A 12,946-nucleotide genomic window follows, 5' to 3' on the forward strand; every position below is an offset into this window, starting at 1 on the left:
TACTGAGGAATTAGGATTGGTTTGGCCAGGCAGCTTTCTCTGACTAGGAATAGATACCACAGTCTGTGGCCTACTTGCAAAAGATGCATTGGACCTTCATGGCCATTCAGCACAGCCTGAGCGATCAGGTCCTGTGTTTTAACACTGAATTGGAGCAAATGGCAATTGGATTTTCCACTGATTTTGCCAGGACGTTTCCGGGCACAATTCAAAGTGTTGGTGCTGACCTTTAAAGCCCTAAACGGCCCTGGTCCAGTATACCTAAAGGAGCATCTCCACCCCCATCGTTGAGCCCAGACACTGAGGCTCCAGAGCTGAGGTCCTTCTAGCAGTTCCCTCACTATGAGAAGGGAGATGACAGGGAACCAGGCAGAGGGCCTTTTCGGCAGTGGCACCTGCCCTGTGGAACGCCCTCCCACCAGATGTCAAAGAAATAAACAACTACAGTGGTACCTCAGGTTAAGAATTTAATTCGTTCTGGAGGTCCGATCTTAACCTGAAACTGTTCTTAACCTGAAGCACCACTTTAGCTAATGGGGCCTCCCGCTGCCACCGCGCCACCGGAGCACAATTTCTGTTCTCATCCTGAAGCAAAGTTCTTAACCCGAGGTACTATTTCTGGGTTAGCGGAGTATGTAACCTAAAGTGTCTGTAACCTGAAGTGTATGTAACTGGAGGTACGACTGTATCTGACTTTTAGAAGACATCTGAAGGCAGCCCTGTTTAGGGAAGCTTTTAATATTTGATGAATTGTTGTATTTTAATATTTTGCTGGAAGCCGCCCAGAGTGGCTGGGGAAACCCAGCCAGATGGGCGGTGTATAAATAATAAAAAATTATTATTAATTATTAATATTATTTGTTTGTTTGTTTGTTTGTTTATTATTTGCTCTGATTCAGCAGTGAAATGGAGGTTTTTCCCAAAGAAAGCACCAGGACAAAAACAACAACAATCTAAACACCTCTATGCTTGGATAAGAAGTGCAAACATGTGCTTAGAAATCTAGAACCTAAGGAAGTCTGGATGAGCCCTAAAATATGGGACCACCCATCAAGTGAATGAGGATAACCTGGGTTCAGCAACCCATGCTCAGGTGACCTCTAGGTTAGATTACTGCAACATGAGATACGCGGGGCTACTTTTGAAGACAGTTTGAAACTCTAGCAGAATTCAAGGGACAGACTCTTTAACTGCTGGCATGAACAGGAAAGAATCCCTCATGTGCAAATTCATGTGGGTGTGGACTATGCCAGTCTAACCCGAATGGAGGGGAAAGTGGATTAGGAGCTAGTGGATTAAGAGCTAGCCTGGTGTAGTGGTTAAGAGTGCTGGGCTAGGACTGAGGGAGACAAGGGCTTCCGCTCACCAGGGGACGTAGGGCCAGACACTGCCTCTCAGCCTAACCTACCTTGCCTGTTTGTTGTGAGGGTGGGGCACTGTATGTAGGCCACCTTTGGGCTCCCTGGAGGATAGCTGAGATATAAATGTAATAAATGGCTGAATGTATGAAGCTCGATGGGATGGGGTGGCGTTGTGGGTTAAACCACAGAGCCTAGGTCTTGCCGATCAGAAGGTCGGCGGTTCGTATCCCCGCGACGGGTTGAGCTCCCGTTGCTCAGTCCCTGCTCCTGCCAACCTAGCAGTTCGAAAGCACGTCAAAGTGCAAGTAGATAAATAGGTACCGCTCTGATGGGAAGGTGAACGGCGTTTCCGTGCGCTGCTCTGGTTCACCAGAAGCAGCTTAGTCATGCTGGCCACATGACCCGAAAGCTGTACACCGGCTCCCTCAGCCAGTAAAGCCAGATGAGCACCGCAACCCCAGAGTTGTCTGTGACTGGACCTAACGGTCAGGAGTCCCTTTACCTTTACTGTTATGAAGCTCGAATGTGGTTTTTCCCTCAGCCCCTCCCACACTCTGATCTGCTACCTGCACTTTCTTTCAGGACACCTGGGATTGATTCCAAACAGATGGCACAGGATGGGTGCCAAGCCAGCTCTCTGAGTTTTTAAGAAAACCTACACCCTGTTTTTCAATTAAAATTTTAAAAACGCACCAGGGAGACACATGGCATGATGGTCTCACAACGCTCCACATCAAGGGACCTCTCATTTGTGGCCAGATCCAGTTCCTACTCCTTGATGGTTGCCAAGGGCCCTGCACATAGAAAAACTAACAGATCTGTTTCCATTTTCTTATTCTATCCCCAAATGAGGTGCAATTTTAGGTGAACTCTGCAGTCATTTTGTCACATGCATCCATCTATGAGACAGACCTCTGAACTGTCAGTCTGTGGCTTTCAGCTTGTCTGGACAAAGTTCCCCTTGTCTGCCTGAGTCTCCAGAAAGAAATCAAAAGTCTTGCTGTCAGGCTTGCTTAAAACACATGCCAGTTTTGATCACCAGGCAGACAGAGTCAGACAGGCAAAACATGATCTTTATGGGTGCAAAGATATGCCATCGGCCTCACAGAACCTGATAGCTCACTCTCTCCTGAGGCAAAACAAGATTAATGAACGAGTTGTCTCAAAGAAAGGGGTCCTTTGCTTTTCTGAAAAACCTGGAGAGAGATAAAAATGTTGGTTTTTCATCTGCACGGAGAAGGGAGATAAAGGCTGTGCCTTTTCTTGGGTTTTTAATAAGAATAGGGGTTGTAAAGGAACAGGGTTTTGGATGAAACTGGGTGTTGGTAAGCCAGGCTGACTCTTGGAGGCGGTCAGTGGAAGCCAGTGTGGTCTAGACGGATGGGTCAAATACTACATGTGGTTTGGATGAGATGCATTTGAACTTTCAAATCCCAGCTGAGATGTGGCTATGGACTGGGTAGGAGAAACCCCTCTGGGCTGCCTCTGCTGTTTACATGGTGGCCCCATAATTTCCTCGTGGACACTTGGTTTTGCTGACACCCAACCATACAGGTTCACTTATGCGATCTCATGCAAGTACAGGGAGATGTGCTTGAGAAGCTGTCTGCAGCAAGCCTGCATCGTGATGGGAGGAGCATTTTAGTATGAGGGTTTCTAAGAGATGGGTGTACTGGGATAGGTCGCTCAGTCTCAACCCTTCCTCTGTGAAATGGCAAGTGCCACGACCACAGAACTGAACAGAACTGAACAGCCAGCATATACCACTCCCTGCTTCTCCACACCAAGGCTGGTCTGGCAAAGAGCTTGACGTCTATGGAAGAGGCCAGGAATCGCATCTGTCCAGACTTCCTCGCCTCTGATGCAGAAGCTCTGCTCCCTAAAATTTGGTGTGTACAGGTAAAAGGTAAAAAAAGGTAAAGAACCCATGGACGGTTAAGTCCAGTCAAAGGAGACTATGGGGTTGCGGTGCTCATCTCGCTTTCAGGCCGAGGGAGCTGGCGTTTGTCCACAAACAGCTTTCCAGGTCATGTGGCCAGCATGACTAAACCGCTTCAGGCACAACGGAACACCATGACGGAAACCAGAGCACACAGAAACACCGTTTACCTTCCTACCACAGCAATACCTATTTATCTACTTGCACTGGCAAACTGCTGCATTGGCAGGAGCTGGGACAGAGCAACATGAGCTCACCCCGTTGTGCGGATTCAAACCGCCAACCTTATGATCGGCAAGCCCAAGAGGCCACAGCGCCACTCGTATCGGTTGTGTGAAGGCAGGTTGGCATTAGTAGGGAGAAAGGGCAAGGTCTTCTGTCCATGATCAGAAGAAATATAGACTCCACATATTCAAGAACCATACATGACCCACATAAGCAGATTATTTGGCTCACACAGTTTCACTGAAGGCAAGACAAAGAATTTCCCTGCTGACAAAACCCACCTTTGACTGAACAGGCAGGTATGGGGAGCCAGGCGCCCACCCCCTCATCTTCCCATTGATTTTGAACCCATCCCATTTACCTCTCTTTCTGCATAGAAGAAAAGGTCCTCGTGAAGCTCTCCATCTGTCAGTGCAATGATGACACTCGCCGTCCTATAACCTGAAGAGAGGAAAACCGTTCCATTAATATGGTGAGTGAGGAGATGAAGTGGAGCATTATCAAATGGCATGTGGATGCATGGAATCATAGAATCACAGAACTGTGAAGTCGGAAGGGACCTCTGATGGTCATCTAGTCCAACCCCCTGAAATGCAGGAGGGAAAACTCTGGTGCAAAAAAGCACACTTGGACATGGAGCTTTAAAGCATGACTTGCTCTACAGCATTATTGTGCTTTTCAGGCCACAACAGAAGAATAACGGCTAGTATCTGTGCCTTTCCAACCATTACTGTACAGTATACAGTGGTACCTCAGGTTAAGTACTTAATTCGTTCCGGAGGTCCGTACTTAACCTGAAACTGTTCTTAACAGCTCTGAGCTGGAAGGACCAGTGATCTGACCTGGTATTACTGTTTAGCACCACTTTAGCTAATGGCGCCTCCCGCTGCTGCTGCGCTGCCGGAGCACGATTTCTGTTCTCATCCTGAAGCAAAGTTCTTAACCTGAAGCACTATTTCTGGGTTAGTGGAGTCTGTAACCTGAAGCATATGTAACCCGAGGTACCACTGTACAGCAATAGACTTGGATTTGCAACCAAGCAAACACACAGAGCAAGGGGGCACAGTCTGTTGTGGGGCTCTGATGCATCCCTGAACATTACAGATTCTTCCAAATGCCTCTTCGGCACAGCTACGGTTTACACCTTAAGCCGGGCATAGGCAAACTTGGCCCTCCAGATGTTTTGGGACTACAACTCCCATCATCCCTAGCTAACAGGACCAGAGGTCAGGGATGATGGGAACTGTAGTCTCAAAACACCTGGAGGGCCGAGTTTGCCTATGCCTGCCTTAGGTGTTGACTTAAACATAGCATCACATGTTTCTGCCCAGGGACCAAACCAGGCATGGCAGCAAATGTGCAGCTGCCTCCAGAACAAGCCACAGAATCTGGCTCCTCCATCCCATCCGTGACATCTAACAGGATGTGCCTCATGCCATGACATGACAGTAATACCAGGTCAGATCACTGGTCCTTCCAGCTCAGAGCTGTCTACACAGAGTGGCAGCAGCTGCTCTTCATGATTTCAGACAGAGAGGCTTTTCCAGCTCTGCCTGCAGATGCCAAGGACGGAAGCTGGGATCTTTGGCATGCAAAGAGTTCCAGCTGGCTCAGTACTGTCCACACTACTTGACAGTGCCTCTCCGGGGCTTCAATCAGGAGTATTAGCCAGGCCTACCTGAAGGTGGCAGGGACTGAGCCTTATGCTCTGCCAGGGGTCCACATCCTGTATTTCCCCACCTTCTGTCACTGTCAGTCAATTACGGAGAGGGTAATGCATAAGAGTGTGACGTCAGCATGCCATGAGACAAGTTCTTGTCAGGAGTTCAGCCTACACTCGAGTAGGACTCTGGCAGAGACACATGCCCAACTGGTATATTCCCTCCCTCCTGGTCCATCGTTCGGGAGCTTCAAAAGCTTTATTCAGCTCGAACATCACAGTGACCGATGCCAACCGGCACCGGCACCGGCACACTTAGGGATCCGCAGAGTCTTCGCAGCTTGCATAACAGACCTCAGCAACTCAGCATTTTGGCTAATCTACTTTATTTACATATAAACACACACGGAGCACTGCAACATGGCTCCCCCTCTCTCTAGCATCAGACAGCAAAGAGAGAGAACAAAGGACAATTGTCCCACTTCACGTAACACTGTAACACAAACACCCTATCTCTGTCACTTCCCACTCTGTGAAGTCAAAACATACACTGTCATGTGATAGACTAAAATCCCATGAATTCAACCATGGAGCAGGAATTCTAACAGTTCTGCCATGGGTGGCCAGAAGGAAAGGCAGAGTCTACTGGGCTACCTGGTAGCTCACTGCTGGCATTGATGGTAAGGACACTGGACGAGGCTGACCTTGGGCTTAACCCAGGAAGATACTTCTGATGCCCATAAGCAAGAGGGCAAACTCAGAAGCACAGATCAGTGGAACGACTGTGAGCACGCACTCATGCTTTCTAAAACTTATCAGCGACTCATGCTCTGTGAGTCAGCCCACTTTTGTCCTATAGTAGGGTGAGGACACGGGTGGCGCTGTGGGTTAAACCACAGAGCCTAGGACTTGCTGATCAGAAGGTAGGCGGTTCGAATCCTTGCAATGGGGTGAGCTCCCATTGCTCGGTCCCTGTTCCTGCCCACCTAGCAGTTTGAAAGCATGTCAAAGTGCAAGTAGATAAATAGGTATCGCTTCGGTGGGAAGGTAAACGGTGTTTCCGTGCGCTGCTCTGGTTCTCCAGAAGCGGCTTAGTCATGCTGGCCACATGACCTGGAAGCTGTACGCCGGCTCCCTTGGCTAATAAAGCGAGATGAGCGCCGCAACCCCAGAGTCGTCTGCGACTGGACCTAACGGTCAGGGGTACCTTTACCTTTTAGGGTGAGGAAGGGAGAGTTGGAGCCATGCCAGAGCCAGTGTGGCATAGTGGTTAAGGTGTTGGACTAGGGCCTGGGAGACCAGGGGTCAAATCCCCACTCAGTTATGTTGTATCTCACTAGGTGGCCCTGAGGCCAGTCACTATATTGTTCCACAGCCTCACAGGGCTGTTGTGGCTTTAAATGAGGAGGGGGAGAACCATGTTCACCATCTTGAGCTCCTTGGAGAAAAAGATGGGATATAAATGCTATAAACAAATGAATCAATGGTTGCTGCTGCGCCCTCCACCCTGTAGAGTTTGTCCCCGGGTGCAAATGATGCTCTGGAAGGTTCATGAACCCTGGACCTATTTGGGAACTGGCCCCACTATGACAGAATTGCTTGTAAAGTAGAAGAGCCAAGCATATTATCATCTAGATTGCAGCACCGCCTGCCAAAATGCATTCTTCTCCCAAGGAGATTGTTATCTTGCTCTTAAGCCCGGCCCAGGCTTGTCATCGGTATCAACCGAAAAGCACACAGCCATCATGAAGCAGAACCAATTAAAGGTAATTTGGATGGCTGCCAGCAGCTCCTTGCAATAAATCTGAGAGGCCTCTGAAATCAAGGATTACATGCTAAAGATGATATTTTGCACTTGTCAAAGCTAAATATAATCACAAGACTTCTACCTGCAAGGGAGAAAAAAGCAAATGCCCCAGTAATTAACAGCCTCTTTAAAATACCTTATGGTTAGAGTCCCCCCCCCAAAAAAAAACAACAACCCCAGGAGCAGATTTTTTTTTTAATTGCCACATTGCTGAAGAGAATGAAAAATCAGTTTAGATACTCTGCTAGTCTTGGGTTCAACTGCTTTCTGGGGCAGTTGAGGAAAGCAGTTAAAAAAAAGTAGAACCCAAGAGGATTGGGGCCATCTAAAACTTACTTTGCCAGACTTCAGCTCTCAAATTGTGAAGGGCTTTAAAAACCAACTCCTTAATGTGATAATATTCAAATCAAATCACGAATGTCTCAGGGCAGTTTATTAGTGCAGGATCTCTGGCCAGGACTCCTGTGCTGCCTGCTCAGTTCCTGGATTGAAGTGGAAACCCCAAATTTATGCTAGTTATAGACATTCAGTAAGAAACTTTGGAATGTCTCCCCACTCTTTCTCATTATCCAGGACCCCACTTAAGCAGAAATTCTTTCTACACTCTTGTTTGGCTGCTCCTCCATTTTAAACTCGAGGTCAGGCATAGGCAAACTCGGCCCTCCAGATGTTTTGGGACTACAACTCCCATCAAGCCTAGCTAGTGGTCAGGGATGATGGGAACTGTAGTCTCAAAACATCTGGAGGGTCAAGTTTGCCTATGCTTACTCTAGGTCATCAAATGCCGTTTTGGGGACTGAGTCTTGAACTGTGAGCTTTTTCACTCTCCTCCACTGGAAGTTTTTCAGCAAAGGTTAGATGGATTCTTTATCTGTAACTCTCGCATTGCTGGCAGTTGGACTAGATGAGGCTCAGGATACTTTCTAACTGCAATCCTTTAATTCTATAAACTGTTTTAGAACAAATGGTAAACTCAGAGCAAGCCCTTCCCAGTTCTCAGGTATAAAAGCTGATCTTAGGGACAAAGCACAGATCCACATTCCAGTTGCTTAAGAACTCTCAGGCTGATCCCATAACTAGACCCAGCAATAGGTTGGCTTTTAATATGTCAATAAGGCCTGGCGACTTGTTACTGCTGTTGGCCTCAGTTCTTTAGGTTCCCTTTTTGAGCAAGTCAGTTCAAGGGTAGGGATCTAAACCTGACATTTCCCATAGTTAGGGCAGCAGAAGAGGCAGGTACCATCCGCCCATCACTTACAGGACAATAAAGCAACTTCCATTTAAGGTAAAGGTAAAGGGACTCCTGAGCATTAAGCCCAGTCGCCAACGACTCTGGGGTTGCGGTGCTCATCTCGCTTTACTGGCTGAGGGAGCCGGCGTACAGCTTCCAGGTCATGTGGCCAGCATGACTAAGCCGCTTCTGGCGAACCAGAGCAGCACACGGAAATGCCGTTTACCTTCCCGCCTAAGCGGTACCTATTTATCTACTTGCACTTTGACGTGCTTTCGAACTGCTAGGTTGGCAGGAGCAGGGACCGAGCAACGGGAGCTCGCCCTGTCGCGGGGATTCAAACTGCCAACCTTCTGATTGGCAAGCCCTAGGCTTCCATTTAGTGGAACCCCCAACCTCATTCTTACCTTGAACATTTTCATGGTAAATTTGCTCACTTGCCTGAAAGAGAAACAAAAATGACCATCAGAACCATAAAGAAGAAAGTAAGAAGAATAAGGGGCCATGTTTGGAAACAGCAATGTTTCGGGCCTGATCCACCCACAGTGTGATTGAGAGCAAGTGTAACGCTGGTACGGTTTGTGATTTACCCTCTCGAAGCCTTCGTGCATGTACGTGTCTCCTCCTGGCAAGACCTTCTGGAGCTCCTCCAAGCCTTGACGGATCTGCTCCCTGAAACAGCAGAACACAACATCTCTGCTGAGGGAAAGCCAACTCGCTATGGATAAAATTGGTGCACGAGGAATAACATTCAGATATAAAGATTTTAGATCTGCCCGTTCCAAACTATATTCAAAATGAAATGAAATGCAGTTGAAACAGGGGACACATTTTTAGATGCTGAATTTAGCCAACTCAACCTTTCGTGATGTCTTTAAGCACCAGCGGAAAAACTTTCTATTTCACCAGGCCAATCCAGGCAATTAAGAATACATCCATTCACTATAGTAAATTGATATCTGCTTTTAACTGTAATGGTTTTACTGTATTTTTAATGGTTTTACTGTATTTTGTAGTTTTACTGTATTTTTAATGGTTTTACTGTATTTTGTTTGTTTGTTTTTATTGCTGCAAACTGCTTATACAGTATGTATATTTTATGACACAGCGGCATGCAAATATTTTTATAAATAAATAAACTTATGTCAAGCGTGTTCCTTTCATTTTTCTAATACATTTTCCTACATCAATATGCTGCCTTTCTACCATCAACGGAACACAAGAGAATGCAGATATATTCACTCCCTTCCAGGTACTGACCAGACCTGATTAGTTTCCGCAAGGTGGTAGTCTCCTAGGTGCACTTTAGACTGTATCCTGGGGCTCAAGCTGTGATCAGGACCAGTTTATTGAACACCTTGTAAGTATTCCTGCATTGCAGGGGGTTGGGCGAGGTGGCCTTCAAATTGTACAATTCTATGGTTCTATAGTTCTTTATTCTGTCCCTTCCAGCCAGTACTCACTTTCATGCAACACAAAATTTAAGCAGCTGGACCTTCTTGCTCACAATATTTTGATGAATCAATGAAGTTTATATAGCTAGATTTTATAAATCGCATTGTGTAACACAGGAACATCCAACAGGCAGATCACGATCTACTGGTAGATCGTGGGGTCTTTCAGGGATCTCCTCCCCCCCCCAAAAAAAAGAAGAAGAAAAGAATAAAAAATATCAACAACTACTGTTTCATAAAAAAAGTTCAACCACTCTGGCTCCCTAAGAAAAGCTGAACAACTTTGCCTTTCCCAAAAAAGCACAGCAACTTTTGGTTCCTAGACAAAAAGTTGACCATAAGGTTAAGGTCCACTATTTGACTGTGGATTCAGGACCCTAAATATAATCAACTATTGATTATATTCTGTGTATATCACAATGCTCATTCAGTTTCATTCATTCATATATGCCATTTCCTTCCTTCATTCATATACTTGTAACAATGTAACATAGATGCTAGCTGCATATATCATAGTCATAGAAACAAAACTTTACATTTCCTTTATTCGTTTGCTTCCTAAAAAAAAGCTGAACAACTTTGGCTTCCCAGAAAAAGCCCAACAACTTTGATCCATCCAACAACAATGGTTAGATCACTGCCAGTCTTTTTACACTGTGAGTAGATCGCAGTCTCTTGGGAGTTGAACGTCCCTGGTGTAACATATCTATAACTTAGCAGACAATTTCACCTGGCTTCAGAAAAGAGGAAGGAGAGTATGGCAGGGCATTGTTTGGGGGTGGCCCAGGGGTATGGATTCCCCCCCCCTTTGCTAAATTGCTGGGTGGAAATCAGTCTAACTTGAGGCAAATGGAGAAAGCAATTGTTATAAGCTGTGGAAGCTAAACGGATCCATCACTGATTCCTGCAGGAGGGAGTTCCATAGTTGAACGATGCACTGTGTGAAAAAGGACTTCCTTTTACCTGTCCTGAATCTTCACTGGACGTCCACGATCTCTAGTATTACGAGAGTCTAATCTTCAGGCTCCAGATTTATGTGAAAGCAGCCACCCTCTTCCCTCTCTTCCTCCATCCAAACCAACTTCAAGATTAATGAGTTCATGGGAAAGACTTTTAAAAGCCCTGGACATCCAATGTAATCTTTTCAAAGCGCAGGCACACAGACAGATTAAAAACAGGCTGAGCAGGGTGGGCTCTGTGGTGTTTCACTCAGCTGTGAAAACTGACTCGAAGGAGCCAAGTGGAGTTCGGAAGGCTTTCAAGCCAAGATAACGCCTCTGTGGTCCTCAGACTATCTCCGAATGAACTCATGCTGCTGGTATCTCCATGGGAAGGAGATTGCCAGTTCAGCCAACACATGGGGAGGGGGTCTCCACAAAATCCAACAGGCAGTGCACACTTGTTGAGAAAATCCCATTTCTTCAGTTCACAATTAGTGCAAAGGGTTTGGTTTTCCAGGGAGATTCCAGTTGAACGGTTAACATTTCGCAGTAACATTATCTGTTTAATTCCTTACTTGATGAGAAGCACCATCATGTTAATGAGGCCAGAAGGCTTAACAATTTCAGGTGTGTTTTGGGGACTTTTGGGGGTGTCCCCAGGAGAAAGAATATCATCAATATAAAATAAAACTACACGTGGCACACAGAAAGTGGATAGGGGAAAGTGTTTCTCACACAAGTTCCCTTGTTATGATTTATTGTATGGAAACTTTAATTGAGCTGATTGTAGCACTTGGGGCACGCTTCACATCATTTTAAGTTGGCTTTTAAAGAAATCCTTCAAGGATACAGCCTTAAAACGCCAGTTGTGTCATTATTGTGCACAAGAACCAGCCTCCTCAGTCCAGCTGGCATTTTCTCAAAGCTAGTGTCTAGTTTGTTTCAAGAATGCAGCAAATCCCACCAGCACCATCCCAGTTCCCAAATATATTCCATGACAAGGTGCTGGAGGGCTTTTGGACCATGGCAGTCTTTAAAAAGGAACGCTTTGCAGGTTTTCAAACCCCAGAGGCACACGGGTTCAAAAATCAGAACAGGGTTATGAAGTCAAACCCATGGCTGTAAGACTCAGCACCAGACCTCGCAAGCATCCCATCAGAACTGAACACGCACTATCATAAGGACAAAAGAGGAATCTGCTGGGTCAGCTCAGTGGCCCACCTAGTCTTCTCAAAGTGGCTAACCAGCAAGCAGGGTTCGAGCACAAGAGAGCCGCACTCTTTGCTGCTGCAGTTTCCAGCAACTGTTTTCGTACATTCAGCTTCTTCAGACGTCCATGAGAGTTACAACAGAGTTGTGTCTGCTCCTGGCGTTGCAATGCTGACTTTCCATTTGGTTCCATTGCGCAGACTGAAGCTCAAGGGGCACAGGTGTGCAGGAAGAAAATGCACGATGCACAAGCCTCAGACCTTTGCAGTTCACCACCACCCTTGCCTTCCCGGCTTCCTCTTACCTGTCTTCAGTGAGCCTCATCAGAGTTGAGCCTCTGGTTGAGAAAACAATGAAGGACATCCTCAACTGGGGGCTGGAAAAAGGGAACACAAGGGTTACAATCCACACTTTGGTTCACCATGGACAAACATGAACGTAAAGAGTTTGGGACCCATCCAGGGATCATTTCTGAACCATCTAGGGCTGGAACTGAAAAAAATAAGAATCTTTTGCACTCTGGAACTCCCTGCCTATTGATACCAGGCAGCGATCTTCGCTGTATTCTTTTTGGCACCCGTCAGAAATATTTCCATATGTTTGTTTATTTACTTCATAAAATATACAGACCACTTGACTGTAAAAAAACAAAGCTGCTTATGAAAAAGATAAGACAACAAACTCATCACTAAGAAAAATGAAAAATTTAATACGTTCAAAAAAGTTTAAATAACAATAGACAGAAAACAGATTAAGACCTGCATCAACTTTCTAAACATCTGGGTAGATTGTCTAAACAATTATGCTTTTAGCAGGCACTGAAAAGCGTAATGTGAAGGTGCCTGCCTGGTATCAACAGACAGGCAGGGAGTTCCAAAGTGTTGGTGCTGCCACACTAAAAGGTTCTTACTAATGGGGAACAGGTATTAAGGGGCTCCTGAAACACTGCCAGTTCCACTGATCGAAGCAGTCCAGTGGGTGGATATGAGGTAAGGTGATCTTGCAGGTTCCTTTGGAGAACACCATGGCAACTTGTTGGTTTGCAGGATAGGTCAAAAGCCAGTGGGGAACCAACTGAGTTTGCAGGGCCTAACTAGCCACGCCCACCTGCCCCACAGA

At 46.2% G+C, this 12,946-nt stretch overlaps 1 protein-coding gene across 1 annotated transcript in view; it reads right to left on the bottom strand.

Moving 5' to 3' along the window:
• Positions 1–12,946, bottom strand: part of ANTXR1 (ANTXR cell adhesion molecule 1) — a 133,450-nt gene that overhangs the window by 104,168 nt on the left and 16,336 nt on the right. The window contains exons 3-6 of the mRNA XM_081868473.1: positions 12,132–12,203; positions 8,814–8,895; positions 8,631–8,664; positions 3,887–3,966 (exon numbers count right to left, since the gene is read on the bottom strand). Coding sequence (XP_081724599.1) covers positions 3,887–3,966; positions 8,631–8,664; positions 8,814–8,895; positions 12,132–12,203 — 268 coding nt within the window. The remainder of the gene's footprint in view (positions 1–3,886; positions 3,967–8,630; positions 8,665–8,813; positions 8,896–12,131; positions 12,204–12,946) is intronic.

This window comes from Podarcis erhardii, assembly GCF_964252035.2.
Source record: "Podarcis erhardii genome assembly, chromosome: 7".
Lineage (NCBI taxonomy): Eukaryota > Metazoa > Chordata > Lepidosauria > Squamata > Lacertidae > Podarcis > Podarcis erhardii.